Source organism: Schistocerca nitens, chromosome 7 (genome assembly GCF_023898315.1).
Source record: "Schistocerca nitens isolate TAMUIC-IGC-003100 chromosome 7, iqSchNite1.1, whole genome shotgun sequence".
Classification (NCBI taxonomy): domain Eukaryota; kingdom Metazoa; phylum Arthropoda; class Insecta; order Orthoptera; family Acrididae; genus Schistocerca; species Schistocerca nitens.
In genome coordinates, this window is record NC_064620.1 from 238,757,506 (window position 1) to 238,770,078 (window position 12,573).

General features: G+C 39.7%; 1 protein-coding gene across 1 annotated transcript in view; it reads right to left on the reverse strand.

Moving 5' to 3' along the window:
• Positions 1-322: 322 nt before the first annotated feature.
• LOC126195085 (uncharacterized) overlaps positions 323-12,573 on the reverse strand; it is an 80,060-nt gene continuing 67,809 nt past the window's right edge. The window contains exons 3-4 of the mRNA XM_049933547.1: positions 12,188-12,294; positions 323-524 (exon numbers count right to left, since the gene is read on the reverse strand). Coding sequence (XP_049789504.1) covers positions 12,197-12,294 — 98 coding nt within the window. The 3' untranslated portion in view covers positions 323-524; positions 12,188-12,196. The remainder of the gene's footprint in view (positions 525-12,187; positions 12,295-12,573) is intronic.

A 12,573-nucleotide genomic window follows, 5' to 3' on the forward strand; every position in this document is an offset into this window, starting at 1 on the left:
CGATCCCGTGACATCTCAGTTTCCAGGCTGACACTTTATGGCTAGATCACCAGGACCAATATAATACAGACTGCATAAAAAAAAACTACCAGAAAGGTATGGTTCTATGATTTTTCTTACAAATTTGCTTTAACTTTTCCAGTATTTTATTTACAGTCTCCAATAGGTTATAGATTTGAATGTGCACATCCCTCTTATAAAATGATCCATTTCATATCATTATATACTGTGTGCTTTATTAATAGAATAAGACAATAATTCATCTTTTATTCCATAAAGAGGGTAAAAATATCAGAAAAAAGAATAAAATCGTGTTTGTAATGTTTTATAAGTAGTTTTATATTTATAATGAGAGTACGATTAATGATTTCCTCAGAAATATGAAGAGATTTACAATTTGTACATTTCTCCAAAATATGATAGCTGTTTACAGTTCATTACCAAAAGAATCATTCATCAGCTGTACCATTTACATTGGTGGACTCTTGGTATTAAAAAGTGATGTCAGCTCTTCTGCAGACAACCTGAAATTTTAAATCAGGATAAAAATCTGTATTATTATTAAGTACAGGTTGCATTAGAAAAATATTTATATACCATGCAAACCTCTTACCCTCCAAAAACTAGAACAACATGCACAACACCACCTCAAAAAAATTCTTTGCACTGTTTACCTCCAAACTAACACCATATCCCCTCATAGCCAACAAACCCTGCCTTACAGACCTACTACTCAAAAATTTCCTCTCACCACCATACAGAATCCAGAACCTAAACAGACCCAAAACAGTCATGAACCTTTCCCCCACAAGCTTTAATCTTGCAGAAGTATCAGTCCTTACCAAAGACCTCAGCTTTCCCCTTACTCTCTCTCTCTCTCTCTCTCCCCCCCCCTCTCCCCCTCTCCCCCTCTTCCTCCCTCCCTCCCTCCCTCCCTCCCTCCCTCCCTCCCTCTCTCCCTCTCTCCTTATCCCTACGACTCCCCATACTCCTAACTTCTACATGCTTTCTAAGTCCATAAACCCAACTGACCATGATGCCCCATTGTAGCTGGACATTGTGCCACCACAGAGACAATCTGTGCTCTCATGGACAAACAGTTTGCGCCTATTGTCCATAATCTACCCTCCTGTGTAAAAAAACACCAACCATTTCCTTTGCCAACTCTCCAGATGTTCTGTTCCTTTAAAACATGGCACCCTGCTCACCACTATCAATGCCACCTCTCTCTACACTACACCCCCAGTGCCCATGGCCTTGCTGCTATTGAATACTACTTTTTCAGGCACGTTACTCACTCTAAACCTATAACCTCCTTCCAAGTCATCATGACCAACTATATCCTCACCCAAATTACTTCTCCTTTGAAGGCATCACATAGAAACAAATCCATGGCACAGAAACTGGTACCTACATGGCACCACCCTACACTTTCCTATTCATGGACCATGAAGATGAATCATTCCTAACCAATCTCTCACCTGGTTCAGATTCACTGATGAAATTTTTGTATCTGGATCGAGGGTGAGGATTCCCTATCCACATTCCCCAATAACCTTCTCCCCAATTAATTTCACCTGGTGCTCCTGAACCCAGCAAGTCACTTTCCTTGATGTTGACCTCCACCTCAAGGATGGCTATATCAGTACCTCCTTTCACTTCAAAGCTACCAACCACCATTAATACCTCCATTTCAAAAGCTGCCACATTCCATACCACGAAATCCCTTCCATACAGCCCATCCACCTGTGATTGTCACATCTGTAGTGACAGAAATGTTGCAACAAACTTCTAAGGAAAGCGAGACACGTCAAAAGGATTGAGTATTGCATAGTAACCGATGGCCGCAAATTTCTGGGGTAACTGGCAGCAGAGGTTGAAGATCAGAAAGGAAACAAGTGAGTGATTCATATTACATATTTTTTGGACATAATGGGTACACATGGTGCATAGCGTAAATACAGGTCTAATGTTACAATAGATGCTTGAAGTTTGCAACATCAGAGACCATGCAGGGCTGACACCGATAGGGCATTGACTGCCAACACACTCGAACACACCAGGTGTTTCTTCTATTGTAGCAGTGGCACAGATGACTCTCATGACAAGATCCATTTCAGACTCCAAAGGATTGTGATATGCGAGAAATTTTGTAGCTCCCCACAGAAAGGAATCAAGGCTTGATAAATCTGGTGAGCATGGGTGCCAGAGAATCAGTCCACTGATGCAAGAACGACCTGTTCACATGCCTACAAACAGCCAGTCCAAAATGAGCGGGCCCTCCATCATGTTGTAATATTAGAGTTTTATTCATGTTGTACACCATGTGTACTCATTACATCCAATAAATCTTTCAAATGAATCACTCTCATGTTAATTTCCAATCCTTGACCTCTTCTACTATTTACCCCTAATGTTTGAGGCCATGGGTTGCTATGCAATTCTCAATCCTTCTTATGTGTCTCACCTCCCCTAGAAGTTTGTCACAACATTTCTGAGACACCCTCTATACGGAAGTTCTTACTGAGGCTTTCACAGGCAGCAATTACCCTCCCAACCTTTTAAAGGAACTGACTTCCCTTGCTTTGTCTCTACAGTCACCTACCATCTCCTACACACACACACCACCTGGCCACAATGGAGCACTCCTCTCATGCCTCAGTACTACACAGGACTGTAGCAACTGAATCACATTCTCTGCCATGGTTTTGACTATCTCTCACCATGACCTGAAATAAGGAATATCCTACTCACTATCCTCCTCACTTCTCCCACAGTGGTATTCCATGATCCACTGGACCTATGCAATATCCTTACCCACCTGTACTCCACCCCTGCTCCTAACTCTTTGCCTAATGACTCATATCCCTGCAATAGGCCTAGATGCAAGACCACTCCCATACATCCTCCCTCCACCACCTACTTCAACCCAGTGCAGTATTTCACTTTTAATCAAACAAAATCACATACTCTTGTATGTTTTTTAAATAGTACTCATAAACAAACTCTTTAAAGAACTGAATTTTACATTCAGAAAAACAGTATCTCTGTAGCAAGTAAGCTGTCACACAAAATTAAATTCCAGGGCTTAAACTTGCATATAAGAACTGCACTCTATAGGTCCAAAAAGAAAGTCAGCAAAAGTGACAATCGATGCTGGTGCTGGGATTTACATTTCTCTTTACCACCACTCAGAACACATTTGATTTTAACTAACACTAGTATTTTTTTGGAGAAACAGAAAAGTGCCCTTCACCATTGTCCTCGAGTTTTTCCGACGAATGGCCCTCTTATTTACTAGTGAATTGTGATCACTGGCTGTTGCAGAATTATCACTTTTTTCCTCTATTTTTCGTCTGTTTCATGATTAACCTAGGAGTTAATGCTGTTATTAAAATAAATATAGAAAGTAAGGAGTCATTTAGAGTGAATGCTTCAAAAATTTGTTATTTAGAAGGCAAAGGTTGTGTTGAGGCTTTTTGAAAAAAAAAAAAAAAAAAAAAAGAAGGAAAAAAGAAAAGGACATTTGAACCCACTGATTTTAACAGATGAGGAGTCACTTTTTAGTCAAGAAGGTGATAAAATTTAATGTTACAATAAAGTAATTAGTGGCATTACAATTTTTTACTTGGAAAAGAGAACAAAACCACAATTCATCCAATATTTATAGTTTTTGTATCGAATAAAACTGTTTTCAACCAGATAAATTTTGTTTCTTATTAAATGAGGTCCATAGCAGATTTTTAAATGTCCCTATTCACTCCAAAAACTAATAAAAAGAAATAATAATAATAAAATCAATATTTCTGTTTCAATTCATCCCCCTCTGCAAAGTGAATAGGAACAACAAGATCATTTTATGTTATAAAAGCATGAGCTAGGTCCCAAATCTAAAAGTTAGGCACAAGACTATAATCATATACAATTTTGATTTTCATATTCCTTTTAAATTATCAGTTTTTTCCTGTAAAGCTGTAAACTGTTTCTATTCACTCCATTTTATTGTACTGAAAGAAACAAGTACATAGTTCATGAGGTGTGGTGTAGGAAACCACAAAATCTGTGAACAGCACCTCTCAACAAAGATCAAGTAAAGTGACAATGTAATCAATAATAAAATATTGTAAGGCTGGCTGTTTGAGGAGGCTATGAGAGGAGGGGAGGAGGGGAGGGGGGTGAGAATAGAAGTATGCTACCAGAACTGATCTTAGGAAGTGAGTTCAAAATTCTCATGTGGTCTGAGAGATCACATCTCATGGGTTAAGGATTAAAGATTGCTTTGTTTATATGACCCCTCTAAGTATTTATTCCATCTTTCAGCATTCCTTTCTTTGTGAATAGTGGCTTGCCATCTGAGCTCTTGATATTCATACAGCTACTTCTCTTTTGTCTGAAGGTTTCCTTAATTCTCCTAAAAGCAGCATGTATCTTTCCCACAGTCATATATGCTTCTACGGCTTTGCATGTGTCCTCTAGCCATTCCTGCTTTGCAAATCTGCACTTTCTGCCAGTCTTGTTCTTTAGGCAGCTACAATCCCTTTTGCCTGCTTTATCTGAAACATTTTTATGTTTTCAGCTTTCATCAGTTAGATCCAATATTTCATCTTACAGAAGTATTGGGCTTTGCCCTTTTGCTTTTATGATCCTCTGCCGCCTTCACTACCTCATTTCTCACAGCTATCCATATGTCTTCTATTGTATCACTTTCCCCAAATTTCAGTCAATGCAAATCAGTTGCACCCACACCCTATTGGGGCATCACCATTGTGCCTTCCAGGCATCTGAGCAGCAGGGTTGGTCCTGATGCTGTTCCAGGGGCAGGCTCCAACTTACAGCAGAACACCTCCCCATTGCAACTCGATGTTAGCAAATTCCTCTTCTTCAGAAACGCTTTCCTTGCCATTGCCAGTCTACATTTTATATCCTCTCTACTTCGACCATCATCAGTTATTTTTCTCCCCAAATAGCAAAACTCCTGTACTACTTTAAGTGTCTCATTTCCTAATCTAATTCTCTCAGCATCACCCGACTTATTCGACTACATTCCATTATCCTCGTTTTGCTTTTGTTGATGTTTGTCTTATATCCTCCTTTCAAGACACTGTCCATTCCATTCAACTGCTCTTCCAAGTCCTTTGCTGTCTCTGACAGAATTACAATGTCATCGGCGAACCTTAAAGTTTTTATTTCGTCTCCATGAATTTTAATACCTACTCTGAATTGTTCTTTTGTTTCCTTTACTGCTTGCTCAATATACATATTGAATAACATCAGGGAGAGGCTACAACCCTGCCTCACTCCCTTCCCAACCACTGCTTCCCTTTCATGCCCCCTCGACTCTTATAACTGCCATCTGGTTTCTGTACAAATTGTAAATAGCCTTTCGCTCCCTGTATTTTACCCCTGCCTCCTTTAGAATTTGAAAGAGAGTATTCCAGTCAACATTGTCAAAAGCTTTCTCTAAGTCTACAAATGCTAGAAATGTAGGTTTGTCTTTCCTTAATCTTTCTTCTATGATAAATCGTAAGGTCAGTATTGCCTCACGTGTTCCAACATTTCTACGGAATCCAAACTGATCTGCCCCGAGGTCAGCTTCTACCAGTTTTTCCATTTGTCTGTAAAGAATTCACATTAGTATTTTGCAGCTGTGACTTATTAAACTGACAGTTCGGTAATTTTCACATCTGTCAACACCTGCTTTCTTTGGGATTGGAATTATTATATTCTTCTTGAAGTCTGAAGTCATTTCATCTGTCTCATACATCTTGCTCACCAGATGGTAGAGTTTTGTCAGGACTGGCTCTCCCAAGGCCATCAGTAGTTCTAATGGAATGTTGTCTACTCCTGGGGCCTTGTTTCAACTCAGGTCTTCTCTGTCAAACTCTTCGCGCAGTATCATACCTCCCATTTCATCTTCATCTACATCCTCTTCCATTTCCATAATATTGTCCTCAAGTACATCACCCTTGTATAGACCCTCTATATACTCCTTCCACCTTTCTGCTTTCCCTTCTTTGCTTAGAACTGAGTTTTCATCTGAGCTCTTGATATTCGTACAAGTGGCTCTCTTTTCTCCAAAAGTCTCTTTAATTTTCCTTTAGGCAGTATCTATCTTACCCCTAGTGAGATAAGCCTCCACATCCTTACATTTGTCCTCCAGCCATTCCTGCTTAGCCATTTTGCACTTCCTGTTGATCTCATTTTTGAGACGTTTGTATTTGTTTTTGCCTGCTTCACTTACCGCGTTTTTATATTTTCTCCTTTCATCAATTAAATTCAATATTTCTTCTGTTACCTAAGGGCTTCTACTAGCCCTTGTGTTTTTATTTATTTGATCCTCTGCTTCCTTCACTATTTCATCCCTCAGAGCTACCCATTCTTCTTCTACTGTATTTCTTTCCCCCATTCCTGTCAATTGTTCCCTTATGCTCTCCCTGAAACTCTGTACAACCTCTGGTTTAGTCAGTTTATCCAGGTCCCATCTCCTTAAATTCCCACCTTTTTGCAGTTTCTTCAGTTTTAATCTACAGTTCATAACCAATAGATTGTGGTCAGAGTCCACATCTGCCCCAGGAAATGTCTTACAATTTAACACCTGTTTCCTAAGTCTCTGTTTTACCATTATATAATCTATCTGATATCTTTTAGTATCTCCAGGATTTTTCCATGTATACAACCTTCTTTTATGATTCTTGAACCAAGTATTAGCTATGATTAAGTTATGCTCTGTGCAAAATTATACCAGACGGCTTCCTCTTTCATTACTTACCCCCAATCCATATTCACCTACTATGTTTCCTTCTCTCCCTTTTCCTACTCTCGAATTCCAGTCACCCCTGACTATTAAATTTTCGTCTCCCTTCACTACTTCAATAATTTCTTTTATCTCATCATACATTTCTTCAATTTCTTTGTCTTCTGCAGAGCTAGTTGGCATATAAACTTGTACTACTGTAGTAGGCATGGGATTCATGTCTATCTTGGCCACAATAATGCGTTCATTATGCTGTTTGTAGTGGCTTACCCACAGTTCCATTTTTTTATTCATTACCAAACCTACTCCTGCATTACCCCTATTTGATTTTGTATTTATAACCCTGTATTCACCCGACCAAAAGTCTTGTTCCTCCTGCCACCGAACTTCACTAATTCCCACTATATCTAACTTTAACCTATCCATTTCTCTTTTTAAATTTTCTAACCCACCTGCCCGATTAAGGGATCTGACATTCCACGCTTTGATCCATAGAACGCCAGTTTTCTTTCTCCTGATAACGACGTCCTCCTGAGTAGTCCCCGCCCGGAGATCCGAATGGGGGACTATTTTACCTTTGGAATATTTTACCCAAGAGGACGCCATCATCATTTAACCATACAGTAAAGCTGCATGCCCTCGGGAAAAATTACGGCTGTAGTTTCCCCTTGCTTTCAGCCGTTTGCAGTACCAGCACAGCAAGGCCGTTTTGGTTAGTGTTACAAGGCCAGATCAGTCAATCATCCAGACTGTTGCCCCTGCAACTACTGAAAAGGCTGCTGCCTCTCTTCAGGAACCACACATTTGTCTGGCCTCTCAACAGATACCCCTCCGTTGTGGTTGCACCTACGGTACGGCCATCTATATCGCCGAGGCACGCAAGCCTCCCCACTAATGGCAAGGTCCATGGTTCATGGAGGGAGGGGAATCAGTTTAGTGAAGAATAAACGATAACTGAAATTGTTAGTACAATATGTACTGGAGTTATTTGAAGGAGTTAATCTGTGGATTTTAGAATATTGAAACCACTTATTAAAAAGCTAGCAAGTTTGAATCCACCTAAAATTACTTTTTGCATTTGAGGCATTAGACCTGTTAGATTCTAGGACTTGATTTTATATTTTTGCTCTAATTTTTCTGAATTTGTTAACACCTTACCTTAAGCAATTAAGCCCTTAATGAAACAACTGAATAAATTAACATAATTTCAGATATGGCAACTTTATTGGTAAACAGGTACTTCACCATGGAGGCATATAGTGTACTAATCAAATAATACTTGAGAACTTTTATAATTTTCCAGTTAACTATCTTTTAGTTAAACCAAATCATTATGAGAACCAATAGGTCATTTTCATTATTAAATTTTCACCCTGCAATTGCAAGTTTATAAATACCTCTTCCAACTGAAAAATATTGAGCTTGAGTCCAGCAATCATGCAGTTAAGACCTATGCACGACAAGTCCCAGTAGAGCTAATACACAACTAACATCTCCGTATCACTCTCTATTGTTAACATAATGTAGTAACTCTTGTTTTTTCTGATTAACTTTGAGTCATGATTAAAATTCTTCTGCTTGTTGTACCCAATCATAGTATAAGATACTTTGATTATGAACTTAAAAGCAATGTTTCACCTGTATTACAACAGCCTTCCTCAAGGCAAGACTGTCTTTCCCTGCAGAAGTCCATTGTAATATGATCAAAATGTTGGTTTAAAGTTTATAATCAAAGTATTTTATACCACGACATGGTACAACACCCAGAAGAATTTTAATCATAGCACCAGCCATGAAAGCCTAAGTACTTATGTTCTTGGAAACAGCCTGTGGGTAACATTCATTCCAGTCCCATCTTTGTTTCAACATCATGGACACCTGCATATCTGTATCTTATATTAGGAAATCAGGCGTGTTGACTGACAGCGTGAATTAAAATCGATGTTGTGATGTTACTCTGTCAGAACTTGATTGTGAAAGTGCACTATGGATAATTTGCCACTATCATACTGATTAGTAGAATGTTGACAGTGCCTGCCTGTGAACAACCCTATGTGTGAAATCTGAAACTGCTCATCATGTTGTCATTTATGACAATAAATGTAAAAGTAAGTCAAATTAATTAACTGCTGTGTCATGTAAATTATTGGAGCATGAGCCGTGGTAAAAATTGCTGTTTCAAAGAGTGCGTGGCAGCACATAGTGTGAAGTAGTTGCCCTCCGTTTCTGGCAGTAGTGCCGCTGTGGCAATCACAGCTTTGGTGTCTCCCTCTGGTGGGAAAGGGATAAAGGTTGCCTGTTCACGTGCATTTAAGGGGGCTATGAGCTCGCCAGTCAGCCAGTCCGGTCAGTCTGGGTCAGTCTCTCGTCCCCAGCTTGCTAGTCTGTCTGTCTTCTGCATTTGTGAGGCAATTAGTGTCTGTCTCTCATTTAGAGTGTTGTTCAGATTGCTAGCATGTCTGTTGTTTGGATCAGCCAGTAGCAGAACTCAGCGAGTGGTCGCCTGGTCCGGGCTTAGTTCCTGCATCTGAGTCTGTGTGTTAGGCCGCCAGTCTGCTCGAGTTGCTCAGGCAATGGTCATTGGCGGTTGGATCGATCGGTTGGTCAGTCATGCACTGAGGCACAAGATGACTTGTCCACCTTGAGTGTCGGTGCATGTGAGGTCGCCACGTGAGTGCAGTGGGCCACGCCGCATAGCGAGGGGTAGTGGCTTTGCGGGTGTCTGGAAGTGAGTGGGAGACTCACCAGCAGTGCAGTCGTGATGGAGCAGCAGTCGCAGATGGAGCAGCAGGCAGTCAGTCGGTTGGTATGGGCCAGGAAAGATGGGAGATCAGTGAGCCTTCCTGCATCCATTGAAGCGGCTGGTAGTGGACGGTTCATGAGAGCGATTTGGGGGTGCTGCGCCAGGTCTTCTCGAGAAATCGCAGTTTATGAAAAGTTAAGTGATTGGTGATATGTTGTGTGATTTACTCTTGTTAAATTCCACTTGTCTTCTAGGTCAGTCTCTCGTCCCTAGCTTGCTCATCTGTCTCTAGTCCGCATTTGTTAGGCAGCTAGTGTCTGTCTGTCATTCGGAGCTGCCTCTGTCATGTTTGTCAGATTTGGTGTGTTAACGAATTTATTGCTTGGAGTGTAACGGCCTAATTCCTGAAACATGTTTTCATCTTGCCTATCATCTTGAGAGGCAATATCTGTGTACTGTAGAGCATCTGAACTTGTTTGGCCAACCCTGTAGAATTTTATATAAGATTGCATTTCATGGGCTTTTATTTAAATGATCATTTTAGTATATAAAGTTGCCACCCTTTCACCATAAGACTTTTCTTAGAAGTTAAAATCAAGTTGCACCTTCGGTGGCAAGTTAATCTTTTAATTTTAGTGTTTTGTACCATTTCCATCCCTCCTATGGGGTTCATAGTTTGTGTGCTTGTGTGAATTGTTAAAACTTTTACTTTAAGGTAATTTGGTGTGTTGCAGATTTGCACCAGTGTAGTCTTTCAGAGGCTGTTGCGAGCGGTCGTAACTTCGGCCATGTCAAAAGGGAGCGGCAAGGTTCTCTGCCCGAAAGCTCATACAGTTAAAACTTGTTTCCTTCTGCCTCTGAATAAATTGTAACTTGATATTTAGAGGGTGCTTTCTGATTATAATTTTAAATCTGTTTCTTTTAAATTAAAGTGAATAAAATTCCCATTTGTTAAAAGCAAATTGCTTATGATTTCATCAGTTACTCCCTGGCAACTACTTCCACATTTACATAGTGTGATTAAATGTGTTAATGTTCTTCATGAATCGCTAGCAAATAAAATAAATTCTTAAGATTACTTTTTGAAAATAAATCCACAGTTCAGAGCATTTACCATAAAATCAGTTTACAGCAATTTGATGAACTTCCACTGATGAGACACCAAACACAAACAAGTAATCACAGATAATTTGGTTTCAAATGGTAAATTGGGGGTATATAATGCTAAGCTCCTGACAAATAGAAAATATGCATGTGTGTCTAATCAATTTTTAATTTTTAATTTTTTTTATGCACCTGTATTGCCCAATGACTTGGGTGAGAAGTGATCTCCCCTTATGCATATTCTGTACTGCCAAATAACACTACTAAGCAAAGTGGTGCAGAGGTTAGGATACTGGATTTCATTTAGGAGGTGCAAAGTTCAAATCCCCATTCAGCCATCCTGATTTAGGAATTCTGTGGTCTTTCTAAATAATTTAAGGGAAATTATCTGTCTGAAGCAATTTGAGGTGGAATGATCATATAAATCTAGCAATGGGGGAGGTAGATAGCCAAACTAACATTGCTGGAACAGTTGCTAAGAATAACATGCAGGGTTTCATGGCTGGCATCTTCATTAATTAAAACTGCCGGGCTAAGAGGCCATGGTGAAACAGTAGACATTCTTTCTCCCAACGTTTCATTGCCAACTGCAGACAACATCTTCGAAGGTGAGCCAATGACTGGGTGCTAGACCATGGAGGTCCCGTTTATACAGAGTGCATTGAGGGCACCAGCAGTTGTCATATGTTGTTTACAGTGAAACTATCTCTGACTAATGTCATTACTCTCAATCAAAGGTAATTGATTACCTTTGATTGAGAGTAATGATATTAATCAGAGATAGTTTCACTGTTGGCAGTACATGATGAGTGGTGGTGCTCTCTAAGCACTCTATATAAATGGGACCTCCACAGCCAAGGAGCCAGTCATTGGCTCCCCTCGGATGATGTTGCCTCCAGTTGATGGCCTATCAGCCTGGAAGTTTTAATTAATGAACCCCTAAGGTAATGTAATTTATGTACAAAACAGATTGCTCATGAAACCCAACTTGTAAAAACTTTCGAATACTGCTCATTGGTCTGACGGACCCTTACCTAGGTGGATTAATGGAAGAAACAAAAGAAGTTCAAAGAAGGGTTGCATCATTCATCATGCATTTGTTAAGTCAGTATAACAGTGGCACAGAGATGTTCAACAAAGTGAGAGACACTGTAAGAATGATATGTTTTATGAACCAGCCACACTCACAAATTGCTGATAGTCCATATTCCAGAATCAGGCAAGAGACTTATTATTTGCTCCTATATACATCCGATATGATATCCATGATGCTAAAGTAAAAGAAATCCAGTTCCATAAAGATAGGTACAACAGCCTTTTTTCCATGTGTCATCAATTAGTAAAAGAGAAATTTTGGGAGGGAGAAGAGGGATGATGTAGGTATACTGTGTATTCTCCTCCACACACCATCAGTGACACAGGGATTGAAGATGGAGATCAATTGCATGGCAATTTCTTTGAAAAGAATATAGTTGATTGCTTTCTCTATCCTTGTCCAGTAGTGAAAGCTCTCTGATGACTTTATCCTCCACAAGCTGTTCAATCTTCCCTCCTTCCTTGAGCAAAACTGATGATAAGTTACTTACCTGTATATATCAGCAGCAACAGTCCATCATGAAGTCGTAGTCTCGGCACAGTCGTATTTTGTCAATTGGACAAGTCAGGCTGCCAGGACATGAGAATGGAACTCGATCTGCAAAAAATTATGTTATTTACATACCCAGTGAAATTCATTATAAAATTTTGTCCTATATTTGTATCCAGTCAAAATGTAACCAGAACATTGCACAGACTTTACTCAAAGAAGAAAATATTTGCTGGTAGTGAGGGACTTGTGGTGTCCACAGTTTATAAAGAACATGTTTGTGGATAGAGGAAAAATCTGCTCAGCTAGTGGCAGCAGGAAAAAACACTTAAAATACATAGATAAACACAAGCTTTCACAGCCAGTGGCTCATTCACATGGCAGAAG